This window comes from Mesocricetus auratus, unplaced genomic scaffold (genome assembly GCF_017639785.1).
Source record: "Mesocricetus auratus isolate SY011 unplaced genomic scaffold, BCM_Maur_2.0 Super-Scaffold_100004, whole genome shotgun sequence".
Classification (NCBI taxonomy): domain Eukaryota; kingdom Metazoa; phylum Chordata; class Mammalia; order Rodentia; family Cricetidae; genus Mesocricetus; species Mesocricetus auratus.
The window spans coordinates 54408412-54431012 of NW_024429189.1; the positions used below are offsets into that span (position 1 = coordinate 54408412).

The 22601-nt window shown below is 36.9% G+C and overlaps 2 protein-coding genes across 2 annotated transcripts; both read left to right on the top strand.

Moving 5' to 3' along the window:
- Window positions 1-3978: 3978 nt before the first annotated feature.
- Window positions 3979-4911, top strand: LOC101823695 (olfactory receptor 5M3-like). Its single transcript, XM_005064612.1, has one exon. It carries the CDS (start codon window positions 3979-3981, stop codon window positions 4909-4911), a length of 933 nt encoding a protein of 310 aa, XP_005064669.1.
- A 5159-nt stretch (window positions 4912-10070) lies between these two features.
- On the top strand, window positions 10071-11003 carry LOC101835897 (olfactory receptor 5M3). Its single transcript, XM_005065055.2, has one exon. The coding sequence runs from the start codon at window positions 10071-10073 to the stop codon at window positions 11001-11003; it is 933 nt and encodes a 310-aa protein (XP_005065112.1).
- The last annotated feature ends 11598 nt before the right edge of the window (window positions 11004-22601 follow it).

Consider the following 22601-nt stretch of genomic DNA (forward strand, 5'->3'; position numbering starts at 1 on the left):
TGGTCCCACCACATGGGAAAACACAGTCTTTATTAGGGATGCAACACATTCATCAAGATTCATGGAAAGCTTTTTAAAAAAGGAAATAGAAAGAATTGTTCACATAGTGTCTGGTTTAAAATTCTAATTCTACTGAGAATTGTACATCTCTTGAGGTTACTTTTCTGATATGCAGATAGATGATGTAATATGTAACATTTTAATTGAATCTTCAGGGTCCTTCTGTGCTTCCCAGTAAGATATACATGGTTGGAAGCTGGCTTCTTATAAATGTGCTCGAATTACTCATTGATGCTGACAGATGCAATGTTTTTGAGAAGATTCTTACTTCACTTACAGGTAGGTTCATCACAGAGGCAGCATTCTCATCTGTGCTTGCTTATATTTCAGCAAAACCTAACGTTTTAGCCCTCTGGGCTACACTTAAAATTCTGAGGACCAAGAGAATATTTTACTGAGGATCTTCTCTGGATGATGTGTCCAGATAGGAGTTGGAGTGGAACAGGGAATGGATAGGATTTAAATACACTGTATTTGTGTATCGAATTACCAAAAGATAAGCAAAAATTTTAAATAAAAAGGTTGGATAAACTTCACAGTCATAATGGGGGTCTGTTGTAGATAGTTCTTTAGGTCTGGTGCACCAATCTAAGGATGATAACTTTTTTTGTGAGAGAAATATACTAAGAAAACCGTGAAACCTGTCAGAGTGTTATCAAGCAGTAGTTAAGAAGCATGTTTCGTTTCTATTGTGATTTTTTAAAACTTGTGCTAATATTAATTTATCTGTCTTTCTGTCACATGTGCACAAACTCAGAACTGAACTTATATACAGTGGTAACATTTGTAGCCTAGCAAGTATGTTCAAACTTGTTTGAACTTTTTGTTCACATTACATTTAAAAAGTGTCAAATTCTTTTAAAAAACCAGCAATAAAACCTCGTTTTTCTCTTCACCTTAATTATTTGAAATTTAGCCTGGAAACAGTCTGAGAAACTGGTCAGTTGTGCTGGCCATTTTGTAAAATCTCTGCTCTTTCAGAGCTAGAATTCTGTAGGATCTTCTAAGAGCTAGCTAGCAGCTTCAATTGTTACCTCTGATACCTTGTACAATGGCATCCTGGTTTGTTAGGGACCCGGGTATTTGCTAGAATACACAGCATTTATTTTCACACAAGGAAACTCTACAACTGCTGGGGACCACTTCATATGCCATGCCACAGGCTGAGAGCTAGTGAAAATGTAGATTGATTGCATCAAGGCATAATTTGATCTCTTGTTTCCAGTTCAAATTGGTCATTAAACAAAACTAAAATTTGAGGACTCCTTGGAGCCAAAGATGCTTGGTTTGTATTACCTTACGGAAACACCCATTAATTAGTAGTAGTAGCCTGATATCACTTCCTTTTACCTGAATTTGCTTTAGAAATTAATTCCTTTCTATATAACATATTCTGATCACAATTTTCCCTCTCCCTCCCAGATCCTCCCTACCTCCCGAGTCATCTAACTCTATAACTTTTCTCTCTCTTAAGCAAACAGCCAAAATAAATAAATAAATAAATAATTTAAAATATCAGAATTTTAACAGTAAAGAAAATAACAAACATAAAGCACATCACACGCACAGTTTTATTTTCTTATATTTCATGAATTAATTTGTTTTAAATAAAAAAGGAGTAAATTAAAAAGTTCCTTTATGCCACAAGGAAATCCACAGAATCATCTAACCTGGGCTCATAAGGACTCACCAGGGACTGAACCAACAACCAGAAATCTTGTATGGGACTGACCTAGGCATTTTGCACATATGTTACATTTATGTAGCTTGGTCTTCTTGTGGGACTCCTAACAGAGGGAGCAGGGCTGTTTTTGACTCTATTACCTGCTTTGGGTTTATTTTCCTCCTTTTGGTTGCCTCATCCAGCTTTATTAGGAGAGGAGATGCTTAGTCTTACTGCAAGGTGATATACCGTGGCTGGCTGATATCCATGGAGGTCCTGTACTTTTCAGAATAGAAAAGAGGAGGAGTGGATGTGGGGGAAGGGATATTGGGGTAGGAACTGAGAGGAGTGGAGAGAGGGAGGGGAAATTGCATGGTCTGGTAAAATTAATCAATTAATAAAAATTGTTAAAAAACTATTTTAAATATAAGAAGTATAGTTGGAAATACATCAGTGATAGCCAACAATGCACAAAATATTATTAATTCTTTAAATGTACCTGCATTGAGCAGGCAGACAAGATAAACAAGTTTATCAGCTATACATGTATGACAAGGTAAATTATTTGCAAGAGATCAAAAATATTAATGTATATCTTCTGGTGAAGTAAAAGATATATTAAAAGACTTGTCTTGATATTTCTCTTCTATGAATTCACAGTTCAAAGAACCATTAGTCTGTTATAGCTTGCAAATGACTAGATATACCATTCATTTTTATTGACTTCAACTACTAGAAACATAAGAAAAAAATAATTTCTTATTTTTCCTCTCTTTATCATCCATCCTTTACATAAAGTCACATCTTCATATCAGAATAGTGAGGAATTCATGGAACACGAAGCTTGGGGCAGAAGAAGTGTAGGAAGACAGATTCTAAATGAGTAGGAAAATGATTTCTCCACACAAGAAATACACTATTAATAATTGTTATTGGTGCATGGAAAGAGAACCAGTGAGGTTTCTGAAAAAACATTAAAATATACAAAGTAACAAGTAAATAGTGAAATAAGTCAAGACAGCCTTAAAGACAATGATATTCACTGTAGATTGTTATGAAAAGTTAATGTCATATGCATAAACTGAAGTTAGTGAGAACCATTGGATTACATGATGGTTTGCCAGCAGTAAAGTAACTTGTAAATAGAGAACTCAATGCAAAGTTAATAGAAAGCAGATGTTGGAGAAGTGATTACTGACACATTAAAGAGAGGTGATGATTTATAAATCATCACTGTTGAACAATGCTCAGTGTTCCTCTGTTTTAAACACTCTTACTCTCATTACTTGTATCTTATTTAATCCTCCATAAGAACATTATGTTAAGAGAAAGAAAGAAACTTCAGAAGGAATAACCCTTAATCTTATATAGTCAGAAATGGAATCATTTGCTATACACACTGCAGATTTCCTTAGCTTGCTGGTACACTTTAGAAATGCCATCAATTTAAATTATATACACCTATTAATGAATAATATTGAGGGTCAGTCAGTTTTGTTCCTTTTTGTCTTTGTTTTGAGTTTATAATATGATCACAGCATTTCTCCCTTTTCTTTCCTCCCACAAAGCAGTCAAACATACATACACATCTCCACTTTCCTTCAAATCCAAGGTGCCTTCATTCACTAATTGACATTGCATATATATGCACTTTTGTTACTCAGAGTTCTAACTGAAATGAAAGGCAAAGACTGCTGAAAAAATATTTACCTTTTCAAGTTCAAAAGTATAAATTTCAGAGAGAAGATAAAAGTTGCATGGTTTTCATGTATTGGTTCATAATGGAGACATGAATGACAAATGTTCATTAATGTTTTAGGGTTATTTAAAACATAAAGTAACTTCTTAAAGACATAATAGAGGTCTGTATTTTACTCTCATTTTGAAACATCTTTTGATGTATTTCTAAGGTATGACAAAATTGTCTATATTTCAAAGAGATAGAATATAATTGATATGCAAATTATTTGTTTCTAAGCTAGTAAAACTGAACATTATGATTATGTTATTTTATGATCTTCTAGTGTAAAAACTATAGTGTATGAATGTATGCATGCACGTGCACAAAATGCTATGAGATTACGTACATAAGAAAAGAGAAATAAATAAAAGCATCGGTACCCTATGAAGAAAATGAGTGAGGAAAATGTTATACTAAAACAAATGTCTACGTTGTCTGTGTTCGACATCCATACTTACTGATTTTTTTGTTTTATTAGATAGAATACTTCTGTTTCTGGATGAGATTTAAGAAAATGCCCAATTTTACTGAAGTAACAGAGTTTATCCTTCTAGGGTTGACTAGTTCTCCTGAGCTGCAAATCCTCTTCTTTATAGTTTTCTTGATAGTCTACATTGTCACCCTGCTTGGCAATATTGGGATGATCATTTTAATCAGGATCAGCCCTCAGCTTAGCAGTCCCATGTATTTTTTCCTCAATCACCTGTCTTTTGCAGACATATGGTTCTCTTCTAATGTCACCCCTAAAATGTTGGAAAATCTGGTATCTAAAGTGAAGACTATTTCCTACCCTGGGTGCATAGTGCAGTGTTTCTTCTTCATTGCCTTTGTCCACGTGGAAGTCTTCATCTTAGCAGTGATGGCCTTTGACAGGTACATGGCCATTGGCAACCCTCTGCTCTACAGCAGCAGAATGTCTCGGACTGTGTGTATACGACTAATCTCTTTCCCTTACATCTATGGCTTCTTTATCAGTTTGATCTCTACATTGTGGACCCATGGTTTGTACTTCTGTGGGAACATTGTGATTAACCATTTCTACTGTGCAGACCCAGCTCTCATCAAGATGGCCTGTGCTGGGACCTTCATTAAGGAATATACCATGCGCACCTTGGCGGGACTCAATTTCTCTTACTCCTTACTGGTCATAATTGTCTCCTATATATTCATCCTTATTGCCATCATAAAGATGCGCTCCACAGAAGGAAGGAAAAAAGCCTTTTCCACATGTGGTTCTCACTTAACAGCAGTAACTATATTTTATGGAACGCTTTTCTTCATGTATCTCAGAAGCCCAACTGAGGAATCTGTGGAGCAAGGGAAAATGGTAGCTGTGTTTTACACTACAGTTATTCCTATGTTGAATCCCATGATCTACAGTCTTAGGAACAAAGATGTCAAGGCCGCTATGAACAAGGCCATCAGTAGAGCATTTTTAGAAAAATAGAAGGTTAAACTGTACAGTGATACGTAATGTTCATAAGAAAACACTTCGGGAATACATTGAACTTATTTTTATTTTCATCAAATAAACATTTTGCTTCTGAATTTTTAAAATAATAGTAGTTATTCTTTGATGTTTTCATATTTTCACTTCTCAACAGAAAAACACTGCAGAGGTAGGAAAGCATGCTGCAAAGGACTCTGGGCTCTGGGTCATGATATATAGGTTATTAAATAACACACACACACATACACACACACACACATACACATACACAGACGGGCTTCTAGTCAATTTCAAATGAACGAAGATGGAACAGAAACAGTTAACCTGACCTAATGAGAGCACTCAGACCCCAGTCATAAAACAGGGGAACTAACATTGAACCAAACCAAACCCTCTGAATGTGGGTACCAGCTAGGAGGCCAACACACTCTATGGAACCTCTAACAGTGAAGCCAGGCTTTATTCCTAGGCCACAAATGGACTTGGGAAGCCCATTCCCAATGGAGGGATACTATTGCAGCCCAGATACGGAAAGGAGGCCCTGAGCCCTTCCGCAAATCATGTGACAGTCTTCGAAGTTCCCCCATTGAGGGTCTCCCTATCGCTGGTGAGTGGGTGGTGGGTGGGTTGGCGGATCGGTGGGAAGCAAGGGAGGATGGGAAGGGGAAGGAATGGGGGGACAGATATGGAAATAGGAGTGTTTCTAAAAATATAAATTAATAAATGAAGTTTAATGACTAGAATTTCTCAAGTCTATTGTTAAAGGAACTATGTAATTTGTTCTGATTTTACATATAAATATATTTTAAATATTTCAAAACATTTTCATCACTAGTTATTAGTTATGAACATTGTTGTCGTTGGAGACAAATTCCCTGATTCTGGAATTTTGACCATATTAATATGAATTATAAATTATAAGCATATTCAAATATATAAGTGAGTTTTTATCCTCAAATGTATATTAATATAATAAATATTTTTTTAGAAAACAAGGTGTCATACTACAGTATTTTTATTGTACTTGTTTGTCGTATCATGTGTCAAATTTTTTATTTTTAATAACTTTTTAAATTTGAATTAGAAACAATCTTATGTTATATATCAATCCTAATTCCCTCTCCTTGCAATCCACCCATGCCCCCCATCTCATTCCCCAACCACACCTCAGGGAGAGTAAGGCCTTCCATGGGTGGTCATAAAAGTCTGTCATATCATTTGGGGCAGGGTCTAGGCCTTCCTCTGTGTATTTAGGTGGAAAGAATATCTCTCCATGGGTAAATGGGCTCCCAAAGTTCATCCATGCACTAGGAATAAATACTGGTTCCACTGCAAGAGGCCCCATAGACTTCCCAGGTCATATGTTAATTTTATTGGTAGTCTTATCCTTTATTCCATTACAATAGAGCTTGTAACTCCAAAATGTCTAATTTATCTTAGGGCCCAACTTTCCTTATCTATATCCTGACTTTAGATAATAAAAATTATTAAATTTTTGAAGGACAGAAATTTAAGTAAACGTGGATATTTAAATCATCCGAATTCTATTCATCAGCATTGTTTTCAGTTCCTCATTCACTGTTTGAAGCAAAATGGTGAGTCTACTGTTATACCACTCTGAATGTGCAGATTATGTGTGAAATGAAGTGATCATCTTAATAAGGCTTGATGTATGTGTCCAACTCTTCCTTGGTATCTCTTATGACATGAGGAAAGAATGTTGACATCTATCTCACAAGTTTCTCAATGCCCAAAATTTGCCAACAATATATCACGGATTTTTCTTACTATTTCCTGGATGTATGGTCTCTGTCTACTTTGTAAGGAATCAGAGGTTGGCTCAGCTCACATTTTTATCATGGAGTTATCAGGAATCCAAGGTTGGGATTTCCTAGAGCTAAAATCATGACCATTAAGCATAGCCAACTGTCATGACCTCATCGCCACTTGAAGATCTTACCTGAACCAGCCTATTAACACTGAAAACTAGAAAATAAACTCCAGCATGAATTTTAGTGTCAACATGTCAGTGATCTTGGGATTAGGTTAACATAATCAAAAACCAATTCATCATGTTATTCAACCTTCATATTTCAATCCTGCTCTTTCTAAGAACTGTTTGTGTCACAGGATTATTCTATTGAAAGATTTATCATACTTATCCTCTGTGACTAAAAATACTGTATATTACAGTAGAGAAATACTAATTTGTTTAATGTCCTCTCATATAAATAAAAAATGGTAATTTTATTTGTAATAATGTGCTTAAGATGCAAATTTAGTTTAATTTAGTCAATTGCTGCAATTCAATCCAAAACAATTATTAGTGCCAATTCTTTATGGGGGGGGCAATTTAAGTGGGATAGTGACTTTTACAGCATCACACTTGCAAATGTATCAAAAATCATATCCCTGGTACCATGATTTGTACTGTTATCACATTGTTTTGTTCAGTACTCTATGACTGTTATGCATGCTATGTTGCATGATGATCTTTAAGCATTTGAAAGAAAAATGTAATATTAATATAGCAAAAATGGCTGGCTAATTTTTAGAACTATGTGGTTGATCATATTAATTGAGCTGTCTAGCAATTTATACAAAGGGCTCCCTCCCTGGATCTGCTCACTTTAGTACAGTCAGAAGATCCCTCCTTTAGTTCAAACACAAAAAGTCTTGTCCAGGAAGGAACAACCCCAACCCCAGTTGGTTATCCAATATCAAGTGGTCAGCCTTGAGGATATATATATATATATATATATATATATATATATATATACATCTTCTTGATCCTGGTTCTTGCAACCTCTAGTATTAATATCCACATAGTCATTTATTCTTTATGAATTTCCCAGGCTCATATACAGTTATAATAACATAAGATAATGCATACCAATCAAAACATCAGATACTTGGGAGCACTGTAAACTTTTGTTCAAATGATGAACAAACAATGGGTTAGTTTTTACTCAAGAGATACATTTCCCCTGAGTCATTCCTGAGGGATATCTGTGATTGTTACTTATTATCCTCTGCAGATATTAAGGAGACTTCTCTTGAAAGTCTCCAAGTCTTCTCAGGTTTATGGTATGTACCAAAATGCTCTGTGTCTGCCTATGCAGTCCACAGTTTTTTGTCTCTATGTGGTTGTGTGGTTGCTGGTGTTCTCTCTCTCTCTCTCTCTCTCTCTCTCTCTCTCTCTCTCTCTCTCTCTCTCTCTCTTCTCTCTGTATCTCTGTCTCTCTCTGTATCTCTCTCTCTGTCTCTGTCTTTCTGTGTCTCTGTCTCTGTCTCTGTCTCTCTCTCTCTGTCTTTTAAATCCATTTTCCAGTTTGCTTAAAATTGAGACTATCAGATGAAGCTTGTGCCTTACATTTTTATCTAACTGTATTCTTTACAGTAAAATGTTTATGGACTCATTTCTTGTGTACATATGTGACATATAGAGACAAAATAAGGACAGGATTTCAATATATATTATATATTATATTTTTCTATATTCTTATTATAATGCATTCAATAATTAATAAATATTCTCTGCAGGTTCATTATTTGTTAAGAGATTACATAGATTTTTATGTTTGTAAATGTATGATAAATTATATATGATCATTTTTGTGAAGTCATATTATGACATAAAACCATGATATATTCTTTAACTATTAATATGATTATTGCATATTGAACATAAGAGAAACCAGACAAAAATGAAGCAAACTTCAAACATGACCATGTCCACAATATATGTTTTGGGTCTTGGATTCAAACAAGATGCAACACTAGAAGCAAACATTTAACTGGGTTATTAACTATTGCTTTATACCTGATTTATGAAAACATATATTCACATAGTTTATTTAACTTGGAATGGAATGATAGGATAAGAGAAGGCTAGTAATACAATATTATCTCTAGACAACAAGAAATCTTCTACATGCTCTGCAGATAATTGGGCTCCTACTTCATTGCAGACCTTCTAGCTTTGGGGTTTATATCTACCCAACACAAGAGTTCACTACTTGCATTTCCTATCCACCAACTGGGAAACCATCAATCAGGATATTTTTAAAAACATTACTAAACAATACCACTATTTATAAATTTTTTCATGTGTGTTACATGATTCTTGGCAGCACATAATCAGCTCAAACTTACAAAATAACAATTTAGCTGCTGCCAATTTTTGTGATATATGTAGAGGAAGACAGACAACTGCTTGAATTAGCATATAAAACATTCTGTATCCTTCACCATGCATGATCTGATAATCTAGTAATTCCATTTTTACTATGAATATGAGAAGAAATTTTCAGGTCTGTCTAGATAGACTGGAGTTTTAAATTGTACAGAATCTGAATTTTTGACTGATATTTTTGTGTGTGAGGGTGTGTGTGATTGTGTGTGTTTTCTGCCTAAAGGAAAACTTCTGCTATTGTTCGTCTTCAGGTTCTATCTACCTGTCTTTTGAGATTGTTTCATACAGGGAATTGAAACTCAGTGATTTGACTATAATGGTTGAAGAGAGAGCCCCAGCAGTTTTTTTTGTCTCCATCTTTTCAGTGTATTTACTCCCTTGTCTAGCTTTTTACCTCAGTTCTGGGCATCAGCTCAGATCTACATGCTTGCAAAGTAAGCAGTTCACCAATAAAACCCTCACAATTCTTGTTAACTGACTTTAACTATATACGCGTGCATCATGGCTTGAGTAACACAGAAAGAATAGCTATTCTAGAATTATTTCCCACATAATTCCCCATAGCTTAGTTGCAACATTGAAGTCATATATTTCTATGAATCTGGAAAACATACAGATTGTGAAATTTTGTTGCATGCAGGAATACTTAAAATGTTGTCTTCATAATGCCTGACATCACAGAAAGCATTAGGGTTTTCTTAGGAAAGTACTTTGTAAAATGTTTATAAAAAGTTACAGGTGATATATTCTACAGTCATGAATAAATTCTCAAAACACTAACAAGTGAAACTTTCTTGGGATTGCAAAATAGTGTCAAATATTTTTCTATTTTTTATTGATTTTATATGTTAAGAATATATTCCAAGCTCACAAAGTATTTTCATATGGATAGGAAATTTAGCTAATTTGTTTCATTTTAGTGCTACAGAGACTTATAACTCATTATAGCAGAAGTGAGAAGATGCTCAATTTCACAGATGTGACTGAATTTGTCCTTTTGGGCCTAACCAGCCAAAAGGAACTACAAGTTCTTTTTTTCATCATCTTTCTCATAGTCTACCTCATCACCATGGTAGGCAACATTGGCATGATGGTATTAATTAAAATCAGTCCACAACTTAGCAGCCCAATGTATTTTTTCCTCAGCCATTTGTCATTTATTGATGTGTGGTTTTCTTCAAATGTCACACCGAAGATGCTGGAGAACTTGCTGTCAAAGACAAAAACTATTTCTTATGCTGGCTGCTTGGTACAGTGCTTCTTTTTCATTGCCCTTGTGCATGTGGAAATCTTCATTCTTTCTGTGATGGCCTTTGATAGGTACATGGCCATTGGGAAGCCTCTGCTTTATGGTAGCAAAATGTCAAGGGTGGTCTGCATTCGCCTCATTTCTTTCCCCTACGTATATGGGTTTCTGACTAGTCTAGCTGCAACATTATGGACTTATGGCTTGTACTTCTGTGGGAAAACTGAGATCAACCACTTCTACTGTGCAGACCCACCTCTCATCAAGATGGCCTGTGCAGGGACTTTTGTGAAAGAGTATACAATGATCATACTTGCAGGCATTAACTTCACATATTCACTTTCGGTAGTCATCATTTCCTATCTGTTCATTCTCATTGCCATTCTCAGAATGCGCTCAGCAGAAGGCAGGCGCAAGGCATTTTCCACCTGTGGGTCTCACCTGACAGCTGTTGTAATATTTTATGGTACCCTCATCTTCATGTATCTCAGACGACCCACTGAAGAGTCAGTGGAACAAGGAAAGATGGTGGCCGTGTTCTATACCACAGTGATCCCCATGTTGAATCCCATGATCTACAGTCTGAGGAACAAGGATGTCAAGGAAGCCATGCACAAAGTGATTAGCAGGAAGTGGTTAACAAAATGAAATTCAGCTATATCATTCATTTTCGGATTTTTTTTAATCTGTTTTCTCCTGGAGGTAAAAATAAAGGTTTCTGGAAAGGAAAAGTAAACAAAAAATGAATATGTCTTATAAATAAAATAGAATGAGAAATATCTTCTGACTAAAACATTTGTTATTCAGGGAGCCTGCATGGGACTGACCTAGGCCTTCTGCATATATATTACAGTTGTGTAGCTTGGTCTTGTTGTGGGATTCCTAGCAATGAAATCTGGGGCTATCTCTGACTCTGTTGATTGTGTTTTTGGACCCTTTCCTCTTACCATGTTGTCTTGTCCTGCTTTGATAAGAGAGGAGGTTTCTAGTCTCACTGCAATTTGATGTACCATGGCTAGTTGATATCCATTGGAGGTATGCCCTTTTCTGCAGAGAAACAGGAGAATGAGAGGGGAAGGGAGGTGGGGGAATTGGAAGGAGAGGATGGAGGGGAAACTGCCACTGGGATATACAAACAAAAAATAAACAAAAATTGGTTATTAATAATAGTTAACTGGAAATAATGCATGAAAGTTACTTGGTGTTTTAAGTTAAAATGTTCCTATGTTAAAGTACCATCAAAATTCTTTGTTTTTCTTGTGAAACGTGAATTGGATTACAAATAAAGCAAGTTGCAAAATTGTTTCTTGAAGTTGCCTCTATAAAATTGGCTGGGGATATGGAAGTGACTCTAAGATATTTTCGCAAATGGGCATCTTCACTGGAAACTGTCATTCTGAAGATGGCAAAGAGATTAATATATATTACTTGGCAGAATAAATGCTGTGTATTTGGGAGTTTTCTTCTTCCTGAGCTCAATATTAAAGGAAGACTTCTATCTTTGACATTATACCAGACACAATCAGTAATGTTACATTTTTTCACTTTATTACTGTAGTTCATTAACTTTAAGAATAAATTAAAAGAAAGTTTTATTTTTTTAATCTACATTTTCCCCATTCTCATCCGAATTCTTAGCATCATATGCATATTGGTAAGAATAGAAGTAACATGAAAGTTGAAATGAGGTAAATCCTAAGGCCTAAGGAGAGAAAGGGAGCTAAACATGTAGATAAGAAATAAGTTCTGTGGACTTACAGGGACTGAACCTACAACCAGGGAGTCTGCATGGGTCTGACCCAGACCCTGTGCATTTATGTTACAGTTGTGTAATATGGTCTTATGAGACTCCTAACATAGGCTGTCTCTGATTGTGATATCTGCTTTTGGTATCCATTCCTCCTGCTAGATTGCCTCATCCAGTCTTAAAAGAAGAGGATGTGTCCAGTCTCACTGCAATTTGATATACAATGGAAAGCCTCTCTATATTTGAAGTGAAACAGTGGAGAAGGAGTGGATGGGGGATCAGTAAAGGGGAGGTGATGGAGGAGGAATTGGGAAGATGGGAGGAATGGAAATTTTTGGTTGGGATATAAAAACAAAACAAATGTAATGAAAAGTATTGGGAGGAAAAAGAAATAAGTTCTTGGAGGCTAGAGTGATAACTTCCACGTTAAGAGCATTGGATATCTTGGCAAGGACATGGGAATATCCTAAATCATTATTTCTACAGTTTATAAAGATGAATGACTACATTAGAAGCTTTCAAGATGATAAAGTATGGTTTCATAGATCTGTGTAGAGCATGTGTATGTATGTTTGTGTTTCGAGAGATTCTTCATTTATTAAGGTGTCTAAAAATTGCATCATAAACTATGAGCTTTTGTTTTGACTCTTTACATGCACATTTGTGTGTAATCTTCTATAGTAATAGGTTTCTATATGATCTTATTAATTTTTTTTTTTATTTTTTCTGGCAAATATATGTAATTTCACTTATATTAAAATTATTTTCATACCATATATTCAGATCATGTGTTTCCCCTCCCCTAACTCCTCCAGTTGTATCTAGTTTTCAATCTTTCCTTAGAGTCAACTATCTGCTCTGGCTCTTATCATCTTTCCACATTTTTCCACCTACCTCCTGGAACTCTGAGAGGAGGGCTTGATGAAGATACCCATTTAGAGCTGAGTGTTCCAAAATTTCTCCCTCTCTGAATATTTTCCAGTTCTGGATCTCTGTGTTAGTTTCCATCTATAGCAGAATGAAGCTTCTCTGATGATGGCTGAATATGGCAAAATCTATGAGTATAAGAAGTCATAAGGAGTCATGTTATTGTTATGTTCCTTTAGTATTTGTTTTTCCCCAGGTCCATAACCTATGACACCTAAACAGTGTGAGGCATGAGTTCCACCTCATGGAGTTGGCCTTATACATAAGCAGACAGTGATTGGTCAGCCCCGTAAAATTTGTGTCACTATTGTGTGTGGGAAACTGTCTTTTCAGGGTTGCAATCGAAGCCAGTTAACTTACCCATGCCTCATGCCTGAGAGGGCCAGTGTGGATAAAGGAAAGGCTAGCTAATGACATTAAAGGAAAAAAAAAACAGAGACAAAGGATAAAATCAGGATGTTACGAGTTTATTTTTCTTGTTTTTTATTTTTTATTTTATTTTTAACCACTTTTAAATACCTTACCCAAAAAATGGGGACATGGTATCATATTTACAGAACAAACAGATTTTTCTTCCTCAAATCTCCATGGATTATTATTTGGCCTTGAGGGTCAAGAGTAAGGACACTTTAGGCCAAGTCTGTTGTTATTTAGAATAAAACACTTAAGGCTAAGGTCAAACATTCTATTGTAGCCACACCTTTGACCTTTAGGTCTTATGACTCACTAAGGACAGTTTTGAACTCTCTGGCTTTTATTCAGGAGTAGAGCCATCTTTATGGAGCCTGACAACTGAGTCAGCAAATATTGCAGGCAGTCCAACTTTGTGGGTAAAAGAACCTGTAGATGTAGTAACACTTAGCTTTTTTCTCCAGTGCAGAATACCTTCCGGTACCATGAACACTAGTATTGAGGATACTAGTCAGGCACCATCTTAACTTTTACATATTCAATGAATTATGTAGGTGTTGTCTTCAGCAATAGGATCTTACTGATGTTTTTTGACAGCAAGTAATGGCCTGGGTTTAGAGGTTTCTCTATGTCCCTTTTGGTCAATAACTCAGCTAGTTTTAATCTATTCCTAGCACAAGAGATTTGACTTGGTGGTATAATATATCTAGCTGTGGAATTCTCTCCTTTGTTATTTAGTGATTACTTCTAGATTCCTTTCATATATGCATATAATTTAAGAAGCTTCTAGAGTAGTATGTTTCCATGTGGCTCCTTAAATGACAATTAGTGTTAGTTGTTCCTCTCTAGAGTCTCGCCCTACCCCTCTCTTCCATCCCTCTACACATTTAATTCTACCAGTCTAGTCGCCCTGTCTCTCCATAAGTATACATTATATTTCTCTTTCCCTGGAAGCTCCCCTTCTCCCCAATTCTTTACCTAACCTCTATGGTTACATAGACTAAAACATTCCTATGAAGGGCTTAAAAGTTAATATCCACATAAGAGATAAAACATACAATATTTGTCTTTTGTTGTCTGGGTTACATCACTAAGGATGATTTTTTTTGTGGCTCCACTCATTTACCTGCAAATTTCATAATTTTATGACTACCTTTGTTTTGATCTCATGTCACAATTTATGTGGGCTACAAATAAGTTTTTTAATTGAAAGTGGATTTTTCCCATTAAATATATTCTTATTACAGTTTCCCCTTCTTAAACTTTTCCCAGAGCTTCCCTCCTTCCCAACCCGCCCAAAACCAAAGCAACAAACAGCATCTAAAAACAGAAAAAGAAAAGATGAACAAGAATCAAAAATTAAAACAATAATAAATAAAGTTAAATGAAAACAACAAACTTGAATAGTATAAAACAAATTAACTCAAAAAGAGCCAAAGAAAAATTTCAAGAAGCACATATAAGCACAGCAATACCCACATTTGTACTCACAGAAATCCCATAAAAGCACAAAACCAAAACCAATAGAAATAATAATATATAAGCAAAAGACTTATAAGGGGAAAGAAAGCTCAAACAAAGCATTATGAGACCCTAAACCTCCATAAGTACTATTGAGTTCATTTTGTGTTGGTCAGGAATCTACTGCTGGGCATGAGTGAGGCCTGCCCTTAAGTGTGGTTCCTATACCCAGTGAGATTCTGCTATAGAAAACTAAATTTTTCATTGTGTTTATCAATTGGTGCTAGTTTCTAAGTTAGGGATGGGACTTGTGTCTATTTACTTTCTTAGCACTGGCACCACATCTGCCTTAGACTTGTGCAGTCCCTATGCATGCTTCTACAGTCTCTGAATTTATATGTGATTTAGTCCTGCTGTGTCTGAAAGGCACTGTTTGCTTGGTGTCTTTCATCCTTACTGGCTCTTACATTCTGTTTGCCTCCCTCACAAAAAAAGACAAAAAAAAAAAGAAAAAGAAAAAAAAACAAAACAAGAACAAAAAAGCCAACCTTTCTTTCCTAAGTTGTCTATTGTCTATCAGATGGTTATAAAATTTTAGATGCATGTGTATATTAATTTTGCATCCTGCCATTTTACAGAATATGTTTATCAAATGCAAAATTCTCTGGTGGACTTTTAGGGTCTTTTATGTACAAGACTGTATCAAGTTTAAATAAAGACATGTTAAATTTTTCTTTTTCTATTTGTGACTTCTTCATATTCTTCAGTTACCTTATGGCTCTGTGTAAGATTTTAAGTATCATATTGAATAGATATTGAGAGAGTGCACAACCTTTTCCTCTTCCTGATTTTAGTGGAAATGCTATGAATTTTTTTTCTTTTTCTTTTTGTAATTGCTGAAAATAGACGATAGAAATTTTAGGGTTCATTATATTCTTGGTTTTTTGTTTTGTTTGTTTTTTGAGACAGGGTTTCTCTGTGTAACAGTCCTGGCTATCATGGAACTCACTCTGTAGACCAGGCTAGCCTTGAACTCATAGAGATACACCTGCCTCTGCCACCTGAGTGCTGGGATTAAAGGTGTGCACTACCACCACCTGACTTGTTCTGTCTTCTTTAAGACAGGGTCTCAAGTTACTGCAGTTGGCCTTGAACTTGCTATGTAGATAAAGATGACCTTCAATGTCTTTTTTTTCTCAGTATATGTTTTTATTTAAATTAGAAACATGAATGTTTCACACCTCAGTCCCAGCTCCCTCTCCCACCCCTCCTCCCTTGTACCTCTACCAGTCCCCCAGCCCCCCACCCAATCCCCACATCATTCCCCAGGGAGGGTGAGACTCTCCTTGGGGGCAATCTCTAAAGTCTGTCATTTCATCCTGGGCAAGACCTAAGTCCTTACCCATGTGCCCAGGCTGAAAGAGCATCCCTCTATTTGGAATGGGCTCCCAAAGCTCATTCATAAACCATGGTGAACACTGATCTACTACCCAAGGCCCCAGTGATTTCTGTGACCTCCTCCGTGGCACTGCATTCATGGAGTCTGAATCAGTCCCCCATTGGCCTCTCAGCCATCATTCTGGGATTCAAGTGCTCTCCATTATCTGGTCAGCTGTCCTTGTGGGTTTCCTCATCATGGTCTTGACCCCTTTGCTCATCAATCCTCCATCTCTAGGTTCCAGGAGTTCAGTTCAGTGTTTAGCTGTGGGTATCTGTCTCTGCTTTCATCAGTCCCTGGATGAAGGTTCTAGGATGGCATATAGGATAGTCATGAACCCTACCATCAAGGAAGGGCTATTAGTGTAGTCTCTCCACTATTGTTTAGTTTGCCAGTTTATAAATTATTTTTATTATGTTGAGGTATGTCTGACTCTCCAGAACTTTTCTCATGAATGAATATTGTATTCTTTTTTCATTTTTTAAATTTTGTTTTACATTCTAACCACATGTTTCCTTCCCTCCTTCCTCCTACTCCCCTCACCTCCTCTTTTTTTTCCTTTTTTTTTATTCTATTCTTTTTTTAAAATTTAGATAAGAAACAAGGTTGCTTCACAAGTCAGTTCCAGGTCCCTCTCCCTTTCCCTCCCCTCCTCCCGTGTCCCCCCATCCCCCCCCCGTTATCCCCTCGTTCCCCCAGGGAGGGTGAGTCCCTCCATGGGGGTGTCCATAGTCTGTCATTTCATATAGGGCAGGGCCTAGACCCTTCCCCAAGAGTTCAGGGTGAGAGTGCACCTCACATTGTTCTATGGGAGTCCAAAGTCCGTGTGTATACTTGGGATGGGTACTGATCTGCTGCCCAAGGCTCAATAGATTACCTAGGCCTCCTCACTGACACCCAGATTCAGGGGGTCTTGATCAGTCCCATGCTGGATTCCCAGGCTGATGCCTGGGATTCAAGAGTTAACCTTTGTCTGGTCAGCTGTTTCTGGGGGTTAAACCAGCCCAGTCTTAATCCCTTTGATCATCAGTCCTCCCTCTCTGATACTGGCTTTCTTGAGTTCAGCTCAGTACTTAACCAGCCACTAAATGTAGTTATTGTTTCCCAGACTGTCTGGCCATAGGATTGTAGGCTGGCACTCTCCAGATCTATGTCTAAAATCCATATATGAGAGAGTACATGCCATGTTTCTCTTTTTGTGACTGGGTTACCTCACTCAGGATGGTTTCTTCTAGTGTCATCCATTTGCCTGCGAATCTCATGATTCCATTATTTTTTTCTGCTGAATAGTACTCCATTGTGTAGATGTACCACATTTTCTCTATCCACTCTTGGGGTGAGGGACATCTAGGTTGCTTCCAAGTTCTGGCTATTACAAATAAAGCTGCTATGAACATAGTGGAACAGACATCCTTATTGTATGAATGGGCATCTTTTGGGTATATGCCTAAGAGTGGAGTTGCTGGGTCTTGTGGTAGGTTTATTCCCATTTTTCTGAGGAATCTCCATACTGCTTTCCAAAGTGGCTGAACCAGTTGGCACTCCCACCAGCAATGGAGGAGTGTCCCCCTTTCACCACATCCTCTCCAGCATAAATTGTCATTGGTGTTTTTGATTTTAGCCATTCTGACAGGAGTGAGATGGTATCTCAGAGTTGTTTTGATTTTCATTTCCCGGATGGCTAAGGATGTTGAGCACTTTCTCAAGTGCCTCTCAGCCATTTTAGACTCCTCTATTGTAAACTCTCTATTTAGTTCTGCAGCCCACTTTTTAATTGGGTCCTTTGCTGTTTTGGAGACTTGCTTCTTGAGTTCTTTGTAAATTTTGGAGATCAACCCTCTGTCAGATGTGGGATTAGTGAATATTTTTTCCCACTCTGTGGGCTGCCTTTTTGTCTTGCTGACTGTGTCCTTTGCCTTACAGAAGCTTCTCAGTTTCAGTAGGTCCCATTTATTAATTGTTGATCTCACTGTCTGTGCTACTGGTGTTATGTTCAGGAAGCTGTCTCCTGTACCAATTCGTTCAAGGGTACCACCCACTTTCTCTTCTATGAGGTTCAGTGTGGCTGGATTTATGTTGAGGTCTTTGATCCATTTGGACTTAAGTTTTGTGCATGGCGATAAACATGGATCGATCCGCATTCTTCTACATGCCAGTCTCCAATTATGCCAGCACCATTTGTTGAAGATGCTTTCTTTATTCCATTGTATATTTTTAGCTTCTTTGTCAAAGATCAGATGTTCGTACGTGTGTGGGTTAATACCCGGATTTTCAATTCGATTCCATTGGTCTACCTGTCTATTTTTGTGCCAATACCAAGCTGTTTTCAGGACTATAGCTCTATAATAGAGCTTGAGGTCAGGGATGGTGATGCCTCTGGACGTTGCCTTGTTGAACAGGGTTGTTTTGGCTATCCTGGGTCTTTTGTTTTTCCATACAAAATTGATTATTGTTCTTCAAAGGTCTGTGAAGAATTGTGCTGGGATTTTAATGGGGATAGCATTGAATCTGTAGATTGCTTTTGGCAGGATTGCCATTTTTACTACGTTGATCCTACCTATCCAAGAGCATGGGAGATCTTTCCATTTTCTGAGGGCTTCTTTAATTTCTTTCTTTAGAGATTCAAAGTTCTTACGATACAGGTCTTTCACTTGTTTGGTTAGCGTTACCCCAAGGTATTTTATGTTGTTTGTGGCAATTGTAAAGGGTGATGTTTCTCTGATTTCTCTTTCAGCCCTTTTATCATCTGTATATAATAGGGCTACTGACTTTCTTGAGTTGATCTTGTAGCCTGCCACTTTGCTGAAGGTGTTAATCAGCTGTAAGAGTTCCCTGGTAGAGTTCTTTGGGTCATTGATGTAAACTATCATATCATCTGCAAACAGTGAAAGTTTGACCTCTTCCTTCCCAATTTGTATCCCCTTGATCCCCCTTTGTTGTCGTATGGCAATAGCTAGAACTTCAAGTACCATGTTGAAAAGGTATGGAGAGAGTGGACAGCCTTGTTTTGTTCCTGATTTTAGAGGAATTGCGTTGAGTTTCTGTCCATTTAGTTTGATGTTGGCTGCTGGTTTACTGTATATATCTTTTATTATGTTTAAGTATGTCCCTGTTATCCCAGATCTCTCCAAGACCTTTATCATGAAGGGGTGTTGGATTTTGTCAAAGGCTTTTTCAGCATCTAGTGAGATGATCATGTGATTTTTGTTTTTCAGCTTGCTTATATGGTGGATTACGTTGATGGATTTTCGTATGTTGAACCATCCCTGCATCCCTGGGATGAAACCTACTTGATCGTGGTGAATGATTGTTTTGATGTGTTCTTGGATCCGATTTGCCAGTATTTTATTGAGTATTTTTGCATCAATGTTCATGAGGGATATTGGTCTGAAGTTCTCTTTCTTGGTTGTATCTTTGTGTGGCTTGGAGATCAAGGTAATTTGAAGCCTCATAGAAAGAGTGTGGCAAAGACCCTTCAGCTTCTATTGTGTGGAACACTTTGAGAATAATTGGTATAAGCTGTTCTTTGAATTTGTGGTAGAATTCTGCACTGAGGCCATCTGGACCTGGACTTTTTTTGGTTGGGAGACTTTTGATGACAGCTTCTATTTCCATAGGGGTTATAGGCTATTTAAATTGCTTATCTGTTCTTGATTTAGTTTTGGCAAATGATAGCTGTCCAGGAAGTCATCCATTTCCTTTAAATTTTCGAATTTTGTGGAGTACAGGTTTTCAAAGTATGACCTAATGATTCTCTGGATTTCCTCAGAGTCTGTTGTTATGTCCCCCTTTTCATTTCTGATTTTGTTAATTTGCATGTTCACTCTCTGCTGTTTGGTAAGTTTGGACAAAGGTTTGTCTATCTTGTTGATTTTCTCAAAGAACCAACTCTTCGTTGCATTGATTCTTTGTATTGTTTTCCTGGTTTCTACTTTGTTGATTTCAGCCCTCAATTTGATTATTTCCTGGCATCTACTCCTCCTGGGGGAGTTTGCTTCTTTGTGTTCTAGAGCTTTTGGCTGTGATGTTAATTCTCTGGTATAACTGTTTTCCTGTTTCTTCATGTGAGCACTTAGTGCTATGAACTTCCCCCGTAGCACTGCTTTCAAAGTGTCCCATAGGTTTGGGTATGTTGTGTCTTCATTCTCATTGAATTCGAGGAAGTCTTTAATTTCTTTTTTATTTCCTCTTTGACCCAGGGATGGTGCAGTTGAGCATTATTCAATTTCCATGAGTTTGTAGGTTTTCTGCAGTTTGTGTTGTTGTTGAATTCTAATTTTAAGGCATGATGGTCTGATAAGATGCATGGAGTTATTCCAATTTTTTTGTAGCTGCTGAGGTTTGCTATGTTGCCAAGTATGTGGTCGATTTTTGAGAAGGTTCCATGTGGTGGTGAGAAGAAGGTATATTCTTTTTTATGTGGATGAAATGTTCTATAGATATCTGTTAATCCCAGTTGGGTCATTACTTCTATTAGACCCTTTGCTTCTTTGTTGAGTTTCTGTCTGGTATTCTTGTCTAGTGGTGAGAGTGGTGTGTTGAAATCTCCCACTATAACTGTGTGGGGCTTTAGATGAGATTTAAGTTCTAATAATGTTTCTTTAACGAATGTGGATGCCTTTGTATTGGGGGCATAGATGTTCAGGATAGACACTTCATCTTGGTGGGTTTCACCTGTGATGAGTATGTAATGACCTCCTTTATCTCTTTTGATTGATTTTACTTTAAAGTCTAGTTTGTTAGATATTAGGATTGCTACCCCTGCTTGTTTCTTGGGTCCATTTGATTGAAAAAATTTTTCCCAACCTTTAACTCTCAGGTAATGTCTGTCTTTGAGTGTGAGGTGTGTTTCTTGTATGCAACAGAAGGAAGGGTTCTGTCTTCGAATCCATTCTGCTAGTCTGTGTCTTTTTATGGGTGAGTTAAGGCCGTTAATATTGAGGGATATTAATGACCATTGATTGCTCATCCTTCTTCGATTTGCGATGGTTGTTGTTGGTGGAATTATGGGTGGAATTTCACCCCTTTGTTCTTTTGGCTGTAGGTAGAGAGGGATTCTCTAATGCTTATGTTTTTCTGGTTGTAGTTAGCTTCCTTGGGTTGGAGTTTTCCTTCCAAAATTTTCTGTAGGGCTGGGTTAGTGGACACATATTGCTTGAATCTAGTTTTGTCATGGAATAGCTTGTTTTCTCCGTCTATAGTGATTGAGAGCTTTGCCAGGTATAGTAGTCTGGGCTGGCACCCATAGTCTCTTAGTGTAGGTAGAATATCTATCCAGGACCTTCTGGCTTTCAGAGTTTCCATGGAGAAATCAGGTGTAATTCTGATAGGTCTGCCTTTATATGTTACTTGACCTTTTTCCTTAGCTGCTCTTAATATTCTTTCTTTATTCTGTATGTTTGGGGTCTTGATTATTATGTGGCGAGGGGATTTTTTTTGTGGTCCACTCTATTTGGTGTTCTGTAGGCTTCTTGTACCTTCATTGGCATGTCTTTCTTAAGGTTGGGAAAGTTTTCTTCTATGATTTTGTTGAATATGCCTTCTGCCCCTTTGAGGTGGATTTCTTCTCCTTCTTCTATACCTATTATTCTTAGGTTTGGTCTTTTCATGGTGTCCCATAATTCCTGGATGTTTTGTGTTAAGGATTTGTTGGATTTAAGGTTTTCTTTGGTTGATAAATCCATTTCTCCTAGTGTATCTTCAACACTTGAGATTCTCTCTTCCATCTCTTCTATTCTGTTGGTAATGCTTGTATTGGTAGTGCCTGACTGTTTATCCAGCTTTTCTATTTTCTGCCTTTCTTCAGATTGTGTTTTTTTTAATGTCTCTATTTCAGTTTTCAACCCTTGCAGCATTTGCATTGCTTCTTGCAATTTTCTGTTTATCTGTTCGTCTGTTTGTTGCCTTTTATGAACTTTTTGGTTTGTTCTTTCTTCCATTTCTTGCATTTTTTGGTTTGTTTTATGTTCCATTTCTTGGATTTTGTGCTTTGTTTCTTCTTCCATTTCCTGCCTTTTTTGGTTTGTTTCTTCTTCCATTTTTTTCATTTTTTGCTTTGTTTTTTCTAACATTTCTTGCATTTTTTGGTTTGTTTCTTCTTCCATTTCCTGACTTTTTTGGTATGTTTCTTCTTCTAATTCTTGCATTTTTTGCTTTGTTTTTTCTTCCATTTCTTGCATTTTTTGCTTCATTTCTTCTTCCATTTCGTGCCTTTTTTGGTTTGTTTTTTCTTCCAATTCTTGCATTTTTTGGTTTGTTTTTT

Excerpts from the sequence above, each read along its gene's own strand:
- LOC101823695 (XM_005064612.1), top strand. The coding sequence starts at position 3,979 with ATGCCCAATTTTACTGAAGTAACAGAGTTTATCCTTCTAGGGTTGACT.
- LOC101835897 (XM_005065055.2), top strand. The coding sequence starts at position 10,071 with ATGCTCAATTTCACAGATGTGACTGAATTTGTCCTTTTGGGCCTAACC.